General features: G+C 39.1%; 1 protein-coding gene across 5 annotated transcripts in view; it reads right to left on the reverse strand.

The window, feature by feature from the left end:
* Window positions 1-207: 207 nt before the first annotated feature.
* PPP3CA (protein phosphatase 3 catalytic subunit alpha) overlaps window positions 208-14,984 on the reverse strand; it is a 299,763-nt gene continuing 284,986 nt past the window's right edge. For 3 of the 5 annotated variants that reach the window (XM_026659824.2, XM_026659823.2, XM_026659825.2), the window contains 4 exons: window positions 14,800-14,884; window positions 7,088-7,185; window positions 4,311-4,340; window positions 208-1,139 (listed from right to left, as the gene is read on the reverse strand). In XM_026659824.2, the coding sequence (XP_026515609.1) occupies window positions 943-1,139; window positions 4,311-4,340; window positions 7,088-7,185; window positions 14,800-14,884 (410 nt within the window). In that variant the 3' untranslated portion in view covers window positions 208-942. The remainder of the gene's footprint in view (window positions 1,140-4,310; window positions 4,341-7,087; window positions 7,186-14,799; window positions 14,885-14,984) is intronic. The other 2 variants (XM_026659826.2, XM_026659827.2) reach the window with 1 other exon arrangement.

Below are 14,984 nucleotides of genomic sequence, written 5' to 3' on the forward strand. Positions count from 1 at the left end.
CTTAAAAAACATGCATAGGCAGATTTTTACAGAATATAGATGCTTTTCACTGCACTTAATATGGTGTCTTGTTCACTATACTTAAAAATGCACCACTCATAAATATTTAAATTCAGCAAGCCACAACCAAGACTTGATTTACGAAAAACTGCCCCCCAAAAAACAAAAAACCCCTAAATATAAACAAAAAAAAAAAAAAATAAAAATTATAATAATTCCAGTTTTTTTTTTTTAAAGTTGAAGAAAAAGATATTTGCTGCCAAATTAGTAAGATAAGTGTTATATTTAAAGAAGGGCATTGAAGCACACTAAAGAAACCTGAGGTAAGCATAATCTGTACAAAATTAAACTGTCTCTCTCTCTCTTTTTTTTTTTTTTTTTTTTCCTTTTTTGGCATTTTTAACAAATTTGCAACATTCTGTTTTTATATTTTTAAAGACTGCCTAATTTATTTTATAGCCATTGTCTGACAAGAGTAGCAAAACATTATCAATAAATAGTCCTTATTTAGTTTGTACATCATTTTGTTAAAAATGTTTTGATGTCATCCATATTTAGTGCTGCAACTGTAAACGTACAATAGTTAGTAAGAAATTAGACAAAGTTTTCATGTCCAGTAACATAATAAAAGGCCTTTCAGTAACATATCTAGAAGTTCCCAATGCAGTAGGAAAACATGTTCAATTCCCCTAACTTTGCAATATATACCAGCATTAGCTTTCATATTTCTATAAGCATTTTAAAGGCATATCCAAAGGAGGTGTTTGGCCCCCACCCCCCACCCACCAAAATAAAGTTTACGATCTCCTCTTAGATGATATTGTAAACTGACTCCAACACCTGGCTCCCAGAGCAAGTAAGCTATTATCAGAGGCAAGAACATCCAACTGTTGATGTGCAGCAATCCCATCATGCCCTGCAGCTAAAAAAAACAGGAAGTGGTCACTGAATATTACTGCTATTACTGCCATTGCTGTCAGTGCCATTAGTCTCTGAAGAGATTGCCTTGTTGATGGAGTTAAGGTTGGCATCAGATGGCATGGCATCTCTGCGTGGAGGCATCCTCTCATTAATTCGATCTAAGCCTTTGGCTTCTTCAAAACTAGTGATCTTATGCTGTGGTGAGAATCCTTTGATAGCTAAATAAAGGATTATTAAAAAAAAGAAGGAAGTTAGCAAAGTCAAACTGTTGGTATTTTATCAATTTATCAACAGTCAATAGCTGAGAAATTCCCCCATTGTGATGAACAAAATGACAAAAATCTGACAGCACAACAGACTTCTTACCGTATTTAGAAAAAACTGAAAAATTAACAACCAATGTCTCTCGCAAACCAAATGTCTTTCAACAAGATTAAATTCTAATATTTTTTTTGTCCACTTGAGTTTGTCTTAAAATATTATGAAGCTGACATGAAGCTACAATTTGTAATTATGAGCATTGCTCAAGGCAAAACGACTATCTATCTATACTTCGTTGTAATAAATTAAAGCCTTACAAACATTGTGTCCAACCTTAGCATCCTTACTCTGGCAAACATCCCATGGACTTTCAAGGACTTATTTTTGGAGTAAGGACTGAATAAAGACTTACATACTGTGCCAATCAGAAATCATGTATGGCACAGAGTGATCAATTTGATGGATACACATTAAAGATATCAAACAGGGATAGTTCTATAATCCTTTTGGAATGCCTTACAATTTATTAATCACGGATGAACTGCTCATGTGTTACTCAAGAGCAGTAACTTTCCCTGTCATCACCTGGGTCCTAGAAAGTAATTTGGTTAAACTGGAGTAATTCAGTATGACATGGACTAAAAATATTCTTCTGGCATATTTGTTCCTCTTAATGTTGAAAATATATCAGCATAGGACCCAATAACTGAATTTAAAAAGTCAATGAATCTGTCCTTCAGCAAGTACATTTTCATTGATCTCAGCAGGTGTCCACAGATTAGGCAAAAGTATCTTTAGAATCTGATACAACTATTGTATTACAGGACTTATTTTTGAAGATACATCTATTTAAAACAGAAGAGAAAAAGGCAATGTAGGCAAAGAGTTGTTGACAGCCATTAATATAACTTATTGTAGCCTTCCATGCCTTTTTCTCGTCTATTCAAAATCAAATCAATTTACCGTATTTCCAGAACGTTGGTTGCGTTTTTGTTATACTTCTACCTTAACATGCCATATAGCAGAGATGGTGTGTTAGTACCAGGAACCTGCAAACTCGCCGGGACAACAAGGTAAAGCAGTTTGAGAGATAAACATTTCCCCTCCCAATCTGACCCAACAGAACCACACTCTACCAAAAAGAAAAGTTTCTGTAAATTCAGCATCCTCTCCCAACTCTGAAGCGGCTAGCACTTTTCTTCTTAGTACCTCTTACAAATAAGTCCCTGGTACCAACATACCACTCACTGAATTTTGTGGGGAGCGTGGAAAGCAGCTGTCATGCTGAAATTTTGCCAACCATTCCTGTGCAAGTGTGTGCACTAATTTGTTCCTCAGGATTAATTTCTTTAACCAATTTAATGGATGTTTCATATTTCAAGTAAACTTTGATGTGCATGGTTTTTTTTGCATATTCTATTTTAACATATACTAATTTAACATAATGGTGATTACTCAATTGAAGGGGGAGGAGAAGTGGAAAGAGGGCAAGGCCCACAGCAAAGCTTCTTCTTTAATTCCACCCCCAAAATAAATATGTCTAATGAACACCAATGCCAAACCCTTACGAAAAGTTTAATGGATGGGTTAAACTGTGTTAAGCTGGAAATCTTGTCTCCTCTTCTGCAGCCTGACCCTTCAAGGTGCTCAGCCCACTGGGAGTTGTGGGTGCTGATCATCTCACAGGATCAGGCCCTGGTGAACAACTACAGTGTTGTTGTTTTTAGCTTATATGGGGAAATAACCTTTTATCTGGCATTTGTTTGCTTTATTTAGTAAAAATATGTATGGCTAGAGTGGCTACCCAGTGATAATGGCAAATGAAGGAATAACTTGAAGAATGAATATTCCTGGAATGGGGCTTGCATTCAATCAGTTTTATTTCAAGCAGACATATTATAAACCTTAGTGCTGAAGAATGTGCTCTGCTGTAGTTGCTGGTCAGACAACGAGTATTAGCACTTGACACTGAGAGTATACTAAACACGACACATAGTCACAGAAATCACAGAAAACAGCCAAACTGTCAACGAGAATGCACACTGCAGATTAGAATTTGCCAATAGGAATAGATAATTCCAACATAAATAGCAGCTCACTCACTGCTATTTAGAAAGCAGTTGTATTTTCTCTTACTTATTTTGTTCTACAATTATGTTCCCTGCTTTATACAGATCAAAAACAAATTCAAATGGCCAAAAAAGGCACTTTTAACATCATACCAAAAGACCATGACAATGAGATTTTGTTTTTTGCTAAAAAGTCAACTATTTTTTAGGGGGGCAAGAACAAAATACAACTGAAAAGAATTTTGTTTTAAAGGGGAACTTTGAAATTCTTCTTCCAAAACTTTTATTACTGATTGCATACTGTATATACATATTTAAATATAAAGTTAGATATTAACAGTATGGTTAATAAAATCGCATGTGGATTAAATTAAAAGGATCATCAATAAAGCACCAAAGTTTGCAATACTGAGCATTCATAAATCTTCTGAGGCAGCCAGTCTTTTTAGATCTGTAGCTTAGATGGTGCTGGTGCTAATGGTTGCTCTAATATAAATACCCAGTACATTAACTGACACTACCAGAAGAAACGGACATCTTGCAGACAAATGTCTCATGTTGTTTTACTTTTTAGAGAGACATAAAAAACATGTTGAACTGTAACAAAGAACCATTCAAAATTATTTTTTTTTACTAGTGACTTCAGCCCCGCCACCCCCAAACATGTTTATAAAGTTGCGTGTTTTCTTCTTTATCAATGATAGCAGAAAATGATTTGAGGCAGAGAAATGATTCAGCCCTAAGAATACAGCTTATGCGCTATGTGTCAAAGAGCATTTACTAACAGCTGCCGTGTCCCCTCAGCTAAAAGTCCCCTCGTCCCCTTGTGACACTACTCAGTACTTAGTTTAATGTACACAAATTAGAACATCATTGTACCTTTAAGAAAAAAAACACAACAAAAGACTTTCCCCTTTAAAGCAAGTATACTTTGGTTAATACCGAGCCACAATTGTTAGCCCACACCCACACACTCTGTACAAGCTACAGCAAAATGAATACACCCAGCAGAGCCCTTATCTGTTGCAGCAACAACAGAAAGGGGACTGGCCAATTTACCTTCATCAGCCTCAATAGCCTCAACAGTCGCTGAAGGGAAGAAAGGGGGTAGCAAAACGAATGAGAAAAATGAGCAGAGGATTTTAACTCTAAGAACAAGTCAGTGAATAGCAAAGGAGCTAATAACTAATGTTACTGTAAGTGCTGGATTTCGGCACAGAAGACAACACAGAAATGCTACACAAGGAACAGAAAAAGTCTAGTTTGCAGGCTGGTTTGAGCTGTAGAAAATGTTTTGGGAAGCTGAAGGATTCACAAATTAAACTTTAAGAAAAAACAAAACTTGACAAATTTTCTTTTAACTCAAAGAAGTTGACAAAAATATTTTCCATATTGTGCATCTGACCTACACAGTGTGCTGTAAAACTACTGCAGCATTTACCAAAAAATGTGTCAAAAAGGGCGGGAGGGAAGTGGCATAAAGCCAGCAGAAGAAATTCACACCATTTATTATCTCAGTTGGGAGAAAACTAGTTGCTATTAGTACTGCACAGGAGTGAAATGTCATTTAAGAGAAAAGGGCAAAATTTACAATTTGTAATATAAATATTTGTTCTCTTTCCTGACTTAAAAAACCAAAACAATAAGACAGAGGGTTAATACAAACTGTGTCTCTTTTACTTGCAAGTTAGCTCAGTATCAATGCATGTCCCAGCTCTATCTGCATACCTCCCTCATTATACCATCATCTTTGAAATCCAAGCATTTTTAACATTTTAAATCAGATGGTATTTAACACACTGTAGGGATAAATATGAAATTTAAGGCGGCTGGTAGCAAAAAAATAATAGTTCGGTCAGAAAAAGAAACTTTTATGGTTAGGAGGTTGCTGCTCTGTAATGTACACCGTTGTTGATCAATTTTTAAAAAAAATATCCCTATTAAAAATAACCAGTCAGTTTGAATTTGTTCTTACAGCCAGAGACTCAGAGGCTGAAGTGGGCAGGAAATGCAATCTAACATATTGATGGCACAGCCAAGATATTTATTAAGAAATGTTGATAAAAAGACTACTACTTTAGAAAACAGATTAAGAGTCAAAGCTTTTAGCTTTTCCCCTTTTCTTCAACTTGAGATGATTTTTTAAAATAAAAGTAATTTTTTTTGTAGTTATGTTAAATATAGCTTGAGATCAATGCTAAGAGATGTATATTGTCATCCTGTTGCATGGAGAAGTCACCCATGGGAATCCACACATACCACAGTGAGCCTATATCTTGCAGGCTAAAAAGTAAGAGGATGGTAAATCAAGGGACTTGAAAAATAGAAACAAAAATGAAACAAAAACTAAAAGAAATAGAATGACTGTGGTTAGAATTTAAGATGAGTAACCGGATCCAAAGTAGCACCGACACATTAGAAATAAATAATAACTACTAAAATGTGTACTTCCACAGAACTTATTCGTCAAATTTTCTGTTAATACATATAGTACTATGAAAATGTGCTAACATACTATGTAGGTATCAGAATAGTTGGTGAATGGCGTACTCTGTGTTAACTAATGTAATGGTTTGTGTATAGGAATGTTTTACTAAGCCAGAATGCTGCAGTATGAGGGGATTTTCCTTTTAGCCATCTTAACTAGAATTTTTTGGCAACATTCTAAGTTAGTTCGGTTCCTAATTTTTTCACTGGATGACAATAACATTTTCCTTGGACCAAATTCTCTGACCAGTCTAAAGAAACGATAATGAGAAGAGCCTGAATAAAGACCATAATTCTACTGAAATGGGCATTCTGGTGAATCATATTGCAGCATTTTCAAAGCAGAACATTACTCTCTGTGTAACACACAAGTCACAACCTTCTCCCCTCCTCCCGCCCAAAAACAAACAAACAAACAAACAAAAAAAACACACCACAGAATACCTGAATCTTCTAGGTAAGAGAAAAGAGACAGTAAAGGGAAAAATACAAAGAGAAAGAATACTCCAGGAAGGAAACAGGAAAATAAGAGGCTGAGATTGTGTTAAAAATATAAAGCGAATTTCCATTTCTCACATGTATTGACAACAGAACTATATTATAGAAATATAAAACATTCTTGGGTGCCTGGCATATATTGAATGATAATCAACAAAAAAAAAGAGAGCATATAGTAATGTTAAACACTCTTTTGCAACTCCAAATTCCAAGAGGAATATTACATCAAATGTATCCCTGCTACATACTTACAATATCCCTGTAACATGCCTTGCTATAAAATTGGAAAGAAAAAGTGTATTGTGCTTGCATACATAGTGACCAGAGTATTAATAAATCCCTTACTTCAGATTCATGCAGATTGTGAAATTGCTTTCTTTTATGTACCTCTTACATCATCATTTAGAATCGTCAGAAGATAAATTCCAATTCTAGAACTATTTTTGTTGGTGATTCTCAATGAGGAAGGAGAAGATAGACAGAATACAGTTTGATTGTCATTATTTATGCTGAATCTGCAGTACTGCAAATAGCAAAAGAGTTTTTATAGTCTCTATTTTATTTCTTCTATGAACTGTGTGTAATCGAAAGTACCTTTATAGGTAATGCTGATTTATCATGTTTGTAAAGTTTATTTTCTGATTTCTCTCTCTAAAAATCAGTGGGACATAATAAGTCTTGAAAAGTGGCCTTATAAGAACTACTCACAAAGGAGCAAGTACTACAAACCATCTGTTTTATTTTGTACTTTAATTTTTTCCTTTGAAAGATTGTGATTATTTTTCCTTGGCATCTGCAGTTCAGTCTATCGTTTCATACATGTAATGGCACACAAAGACAAAAATGCTTACCGCTTTGCAGAGTTTGCTTCCCTCCAGAGAGTACACCACTGGGCAGCATTCCTGTTGGAGTCAAACCTTTCAGTGTCAGCACGCTCTCACTCTCTTCTCTGTAGAGAGGAAAAAGAAAATCAGTATTTTTTCTTTTCTAGGATTGGAACACAAGCGGTTGGACTGAGGAAAATACATTCAACAATACAAGTTGCATCCTCATCTTAGTGCCATTTTAATGTTTAGGCTGTCTTTCCAGGGGGCAAAATTCACCCTTGTGCAAAGGGCCTGCATGAGGCACCACTGAAGTCTCACTTATGCCCTACTTGAGGTTTCAAGTGGCGTATAGGTCTTGCCCAGGTCCTCTGCACAGTACTGGATGTGGGCTGTTATTCAGCTAATAATGTAACTTGGCCCTGTAGAAGTAAGTATGCAAATATATAGAGACACTGTAGTGTTGCTGTAAACCAGGGGTGGCCAAACTGGCTTGCGACCCACACGCGGCTCTTTTACAGTTAAAAGTGCAGCTCGTGGACTGCCCCCCCCCATTCTCCACCTACCTGACTGTGGGGGAGGGAAGAGAACTCGGGAACTCTGCCTTACAGCAGGGTGGTGGGGTAGGGGCTTCTGCCCGGCGGGGAGGTGGGTTTCAGGGCCTTAGCACCGTGGGGCGCACCTGCCGGGGCTCAGGGCTTCAGCAGGTGCAAGGCTGAAGCCGAGCCCTGGTAGGTGCCTCCTGCAGGGCAGAAGCCCCAAGCCTCAGCAGGCAAGCTCCGGCTCTCAAACTTCTGAAGATTGTCGTATGTGGCTCGGAGGGTCAGTAAGTTTGGCCACCCCTTCTCTAAGCCATCAACATGGGAGCAGTGGGATGAGAGGAGTAATAGCATTTGTTAGCAACACATTTAACCCCTTCCTATGCTACACTCTCCCAAATCAGGGCTTTTTTTAACCATCATCTAGACTAATAGCCAGGGACGTAATCAGTTGATTGTCAGTCATTATAAGGTACCCAGCAATAAGCAAAAGCATTAAGTTGATGGGAAGTTTTAGTCTTAACTTCACCACTGCTACTGTGACAATGACAGTAAATTAGCTTAGTTCATGCACTCAAGGAAAATCATTTTAGGAAATTTGAGGAGTGAGTTTTGCAGGTTTCCAAATATAGGAGTGTAAAGTATCATTTTGAATGCACGAGGAACAGCATAAGGAAGAACTCCTCATCACAATGACTGAACAACCTGAAAAGAATCTCAATATTGCTTTAAAGAAGTATAATGTTGTTTGAATTGATACTTGCTTACAGCAAAAACTGAAAACTGCCCCAATTTCTTTAAGAGAAGCAAATTTTGATGCATTTTTCTTTGAAATGTGAAATTATGTTAATTTGATGGAAGCCAAAATGCACACACACAAATGCAGAATTTGGCCCCAAGTGAACTAGATGGTAATGTATTTTTCTCCACTAACACCAAGAGCTGTCAAGTAAGTATTGTTTTTGTTTAGTAATAATGCAGGGCCCATAGATTTCTCTATTTAAGAGCTTGTCTCTTTCCCCTGCAGCATATCCATTTTAGATTCTATTTACAGCCTGAAGATTATGCAGATTGTTTTCATGATTTAAGAACCCAAGTCAGATTCTCTCTTCCTCTATCCTCCAATCAGGGCACAAGCAAAGATTTGAATGTCAAGCAGAATTAACACTGCATTTGTATCACATTAAAGGGTATTAAACACCAAGCAAGGTTGAGAGCCCTCAGTTGATAATCTATTTCTGAGAGAAAATTCATAACCTGCGTTTTGAATTGTCACTTCGCCTCATTTGTGATTGATCTTGGAAAAGGATTCCAATATTTCTTATGGATTTACCTTTGCAGGGTGTTTGTAAACAGTATTTTCCTGCCATTTCTGTTTTGATGAATTAAGAATATATCGGGTATTTCTCAAGCACCTACTGTAACACAGTATTTTTTGCTAACCCTGAATTGCAGCATAGCCTTCTTTTTCCTTTTCTTTTGCTGTTCAGGTATTTTATTTCCACCATAAAAATATGATCACAAAAATATAATTCACTTGAAATTATTTATGTGGTCCTATCATGAAGCACTGATGTCATGTAGAAATGGTGGCACTTGTGGCATTATGTGATGTATCCTAAACCTACCTTTGTATGACGACTTTTTCTTAGGGAAATTAGCAAAAGAGTGAAATGCCATTTTATCCCCTGATTTTGAGGTGGATCTTATACTTTATGAGCTTCACATATGTGGAAAGCAGCTTTCTATCCAAGTTATGTCAAAATGGCAATGTGTCAACTCACCTTCACGGTGTATAGCTAAGGAGGTTATGGCTATTCTGGCTCAGAAGCTGATGATCCGGATGTGTTCACACTGTGTGTGAAGTGCAGTAGTATATGATTTTCTGGATGTCTAAAAAAGGCTTTTTTGGAACTAGCTAAAAATAGTTTTAAGAGGCAGCAGAGACTTAAATAAGTAGAAGTGAAGATCTATGGTCAAAAGACACCAGAAATTGGGGGTGGTCCCAGGTCCTAGTGTGACCTCTATCCAACCCATGTCCACAAAAGAGTGGCAGATATGAGGCAACTAGGGAAATATCATCTAGAAGAAATTACTATAAAGTGAGTACACAATTGGTTGAAAAACCATATTCAAAGAGTAGTTATCAATGGTTTGCCATCTAACCAGGACAACACATCTAGTGGAGTTCCACAGGGGACTGTCCTGGGTCCAGTACAATTCAATATTTTTCATTAATGACTTGGCTAATGGAGTGAAGAGTATGCTTATAAAATCTGTGGATGGCATTAAGCTGGGAGGGATTGCAAGCACTTTAGAGGACAGAATTAGAATTCAAAATGACCTGGACAATTTGGAGAATTGGTCTGAAAACAACAAGATTAAATTAAATAAAGCCAAGTGCAAAGTAGTACACTTCGGAAGGAAAAAAAAATCAAATGTGTAACTACAAAATGGGAAATAACTGGCTAGGTGGTAGTACTACAGAAAATGATCTTGGGGTTTATAGTGGATCACAAATTGAATATGAGTCAACAATGTGATACAGTTGCAAAAAAAGATTAATATCATTGTGAGGTGTGTTAACTGCAGTGTCATATGTAGGATGTGGGAAGTAATTATTCCACACTTCTCGGCACTAGTGAGGCCTCAGGTGGAGTGCTCTGTCCACTTCTTGGTGCCATACTTTAGGAAAGACGGGGACAAACTGGAGAGAGTCCAAACGAGAGCAACAAAAATTATAAAAGGTTCAAAAAACAATCTCTGAAGAAAATATAAAAGAACGGGTACGTTCAGTCTTGGGAAAAGAAGACTGAGGGGGGAACCTCATAACAGACTTCAAACGTGTAAAGGGTTGTTATAAAGAGGATGATAATCTCCAATTGTTCTCCATGTCCATTGACAGTAGGACAACAAGTAATACGCTTAATCTGCAGCAACTGAGATTTAGATTAGATATTAGGAAGAACTTTCTAACTATAAAGATAGTTAAGTATTGTAAAAGGTTACCAAGGGAGGTTGTGGAATACCCACCATTGAAGGTTTTTAAGAAAAGGGTTAGACAAACACCTGTCAAGGATGGCCTTGCCTCAGCATGGAGGGAAGGTTTAGATCAGGGGTCGGCAACCTTTCAGAAGTGGTGTGTCAAGTCTTCATTTATTCACTCTAATTTAAGGTTTCGCGTGCCAGTAATACATTTTGACGTTTTTAGAAGGTCTCTCTCTATAAGTCTATATTATATAACTAAACTATTGTTGTATGTAAAGAAAACAAGGTTTTTAAAGTGTTTAAGAAGCTTCATTTAAAATTAAATTAAAATGCAGATCTGATTAGTTTAGTGCAGTGGTTCTTAACCTGGGATGCAAGATGCCCTTTCTGGGGGTGCGAGACATGCCAGATTTTTTTAGAAGGTAAATCATCGAAAACACAAATTAAGCACAGGCACGTAAGTACAACTACTTTGTTTCATCAAACCTATGTATTTATTAACATTATATATGTTTTAACGATTACTGTAATATACAAGTAATTTTAAGTTTTTAAGTTTTCAAGTTTTTAAGCTAATTGTAGTGTAATTTTTGATAAGGGCTGCAGAGCGCTGGGACCAGGCCAGGAGTAGAGCCCTGGGCTGGCTGCTGGTACCCCAGGCTGGCAGGAGGGCTGAGCAGGGCCAAAGGCCTGGATCCCGTCTGGCAGGGGGTCGGGTGGCTGGAACCCCAGACCAGCAGCGAGGTGAGCGGGGCCGGCAGCTGGTATCCCAGGCTGGCAGCAGGCTGAGCGGGGCCGATGGCCGGGACCCCGGCTGGCAAGGGGCCGGCAGCTGGAACCCAGACCACTCAGCCCGCTGCCATTCTCTGCCAGCCGGGGTCCTGGCCGGCGGCTCGGCTCAGCCTGCTGCCGGCTGGGGGTTCTGTTCACCCAGGTGTGCAGTGGGCTGAGCAGGGCTGGAGGCCGGGACCCCGGCCTGCAGCAGCGTGCCAGTAAAAATCGGCTCGCGTGCTGCCTTTGGCATGCCTGCCGCAGGTTGCCGACCCCTGGTTTAGATGATGTTTTCAGACCCCTTCCAGCCCTACATTTCTAGGATTCTATTCATACAGACAAATTGGCTTCCATATGCCATTTATTGTAATTGGGTTATCCTAACAAGACCTTAAAACACAAGGTTGTTGTAATGTTCAGTGATCACTCAGGACTAGATTCACAGAAGGATCTAGGTGCTTAACTGCCACTTTAGGTGCCTAAATCCCAGAATCAAGCCCTACTGATATTCACACAAGCCTTCTCAGCTACTACAGAACTCTGTAGGCACCTAAACCCACTGGCTGCCTACATTTTTCTAGTATAAGATCCCTAGGTGCCTATGCCAGGCATGCTGCAGCCTCACTTTAGGCATCCAGATGCCTAAACCCCAGTGCGATTCATGGACTGGGGAAATAGGGGCATTCCTCTGCCTAACTTGCCTGTGGGGCCTGATCCAGTAAGTGTGCTCTGAGTTTGCTTACTGGATCGGGCCCCTGCAGGTGAGCTCACTCAAAAATGGCTGGTAGAAGGAAGTGGTGCCAGGGGGATTAAGAGGACATTCCTCATAACTTTTTAGCCCAGTGGTTAGGGTACTCACCTGGGATGCAGGAGACCTTCGGTTCAAGTCCTTTCTCTGAATGAAGGGGAGAAGGTAGTTGAACGGGGATCTGCCACCTCTCAGGTGGAGTGCCCTAATCACTGCTCTATAGGGTATTCTGATATCTCTAGCTGCTCCACTGTAAATAATGAAAGAGTGTTTGGGGGAGAGAGAGAGCACACGTATGTGAAAGCATGAGAATGACTCTGTAGCCTGGTGGCTGGAGAACTCACCTGGGAGGTGGGAGACCAGGATCCAGTCCCCCTCGCTCCAATGACTTTTAAAATTATTTATCCGCAGTGGAACAGCTTCAACAGGAGAGTCTGAGGAAGCCCCAAATCAGAATACCCTAAAGCCCAGTGGTTTGGGCTGCTCCAAAATCTTTACCCCCTCACCTGGAGGGGAGGGCTTGAACTGGGCGGTCTCCCATATCCCAAGTGAGTACCCTAACCTCAGGGCTAAAGGTTATGAGGGAAATCGTCTTTGTCCTCCTCCTCTTCCCTCTCCGCCAAGAATCCCAAGCAGAAGGAGGCACCTCCTGCAGCTCAGACTTAGGTACTCATCTCCCTGAGAAGGGCAGGGCTTAGGAGACATTGTTCTTCTTGGCATCGCCCATGCCAGCTGAGACAGAGAGCTGCCCAGCATGCTGGTTTTTGTGATATTCTGAAAGACCTACCTCTCCCTAACCATTGTATAGGGAGCCTAAGCACCTAACTCAGGTTTTGTGGATTACAGTGGTTTTCTACATGCCTAAAAATGTTAGCTGATAACATAGCCCGCAGTGCTTAAGGTGCTTAACAACAGATCTGCTTTATTATGACTCTGGTTCTAATTGGCTGTGGATAACAAGAGCTTCATAGTGCCCCACCCAGATTCTCTGTCTAGGAAGCTCAGCCCTTAAAGGCATAGTCCTCAATACCAAAGTTGTGTCTGCTCTTTATGGATATTAAAGGTCCAGACCTGAAAAGCACTGAATTGCTCCTGCAAGGAGCTGAGTGCCATCAATATTCACTAACTTTAGCATGCTCAACAGCTTGAAGAATCAGGTACCACAATTCCCCATCCTTCTGTACCATTATGCAGTGTGCTGTGATCTTCCAGAGATACAGAAATGCAACCATCTCTGATGCAGAAGGCAATAGAAATGAAGGCTGGTCTTGCTTTGAACAGGGGGTTGGAACAGATGACCTCCTGACGTCTCTTCCAACCCTAATCTTCTATGATTCTATGAAATCTCTTGTGGATATACTTCTTTTAAAGTAATTTGGAATCTTTGTGATGAAAGATGTTGTACACGTAAGACCAGGATTTTCAAGCATGCTTCAAATTTTGCCCTAATTGAAATACAGTATTTAAAAGGAGGCTGGTTTTCAGAAAGCGTTGAAACTGTGAAAATCAGACGTCTTTAAGGGATCAGACTAGGTGCACAAGAATTGAACCACCTCCAACTGAGCACCATTAGTTACTCTTGAAGTCTGTACCATGTAGTATAAATTGTTAGTGTATTATTAAATACCAAATAAATCAGATGAGCATCCAATATCAAACTCTTTTGTAGGTTTTAGTCTAGACTTTTATTAATCCTTTTCCACGATAAAAGATGCTCAGAAACATAAGCTGGGTGCCACAGAGTCTACTCTTGGAGATTATGGTACAAAGTCCTCTGTCTCAATATGCTATTTAAGACCCTGATTCTGAAGTCTGCAACACATGGGCCACCAGCTGTGCCCACACTGCCCACTCATTGTAAATTGCAGGACACAATCAAGTGATTCCAGTTAACGTCATCTGTAATCTTGAGCGTAGCCTTCAAATATTTGTTTTTTTGCCAATCATGCCCCTTACTTGAAAAAAAAAATATCACATCAAATGACATTAAGAAACACACTTGAAAAAACAAACATTTTGCATTAATTGCAATAGCTATAAAAGAATTGCAGAATTGCACGAGGAAAAATTCCTTCTGCTGAGAGGAAGAAAATGAGTTTTCCAGAAAGAGCTGTAAGAATAGCACTGTACTGTATGTTTTCTATTCTACTTAGAAACATCAGCTAGAAAGTTCTAAACATTAGGCAGCAATTAGTTCCTCCTGCTCATGTGTTATTGGAGCAATGGAGATCAAGGGTAACAAGTTGCTATTGTTTGTGCTCATTTCCTGGAGTTTTAGTTAAATGAACCTGATGCTTTCATCTTTAAACATAGTCACAGTAGCAGCAACTGAAATGGGTGACAATGTGTGACAGGACGCTTCCTCTTTAATGAGACATGTGTTACGCCTCGCATACTCTCTCCGCATTGAACTCTCATAGCCGAGTGGCTAACAGAGTGAACTGTACACTTGTAGAGAAAGGTTCTTAATAAAAAACTCTGGATGTTGAGAATTTTAAAGGAAGTTTAACAGAAGTGCTGCAGAAGGAACTTGGTATTTCAGAATATTAGCAATTGACTGTTCACAGATAACGCTGGATAGCACTTTGCAAAAGAGCTCAATGCATCTTGTTTGATTGGCATGCTGAAGCATCAAAAAGTTACTAACTGGGCAACGACACAGCATTCTGGCAACTTAAAAAAAGAAGTCCTACCTTAGGACAGAGAACACTCTGGCCATCTTTCCTATTGCTCGGATCTTGTTCCTAATAACTTCCTTTCGAGCTGCAGCTGTTGCTCCTATGTAAAAAAAACCATTAAAATAAAAGGTAGTAACTTATAAGCACTATATCACCACTTTGTATTTTGAACACAAGTCTTTTACAAGTCTGACGCATGT

Source organism: Terrapene carolina, unplaced genomic scaffold (assembly GCF_002925995.2).
Source record: "Terrapene carolina triunguis isolate 2854851 unplaced genomic scaffold, T_m_triunguis-2.0 Scaffold706, whole genome shotgun sequence".
NCBI lineage: Eukaryota > Metazoa > Chordata > Testudines > Emydidae > Terrapene > Terrapene triunguis.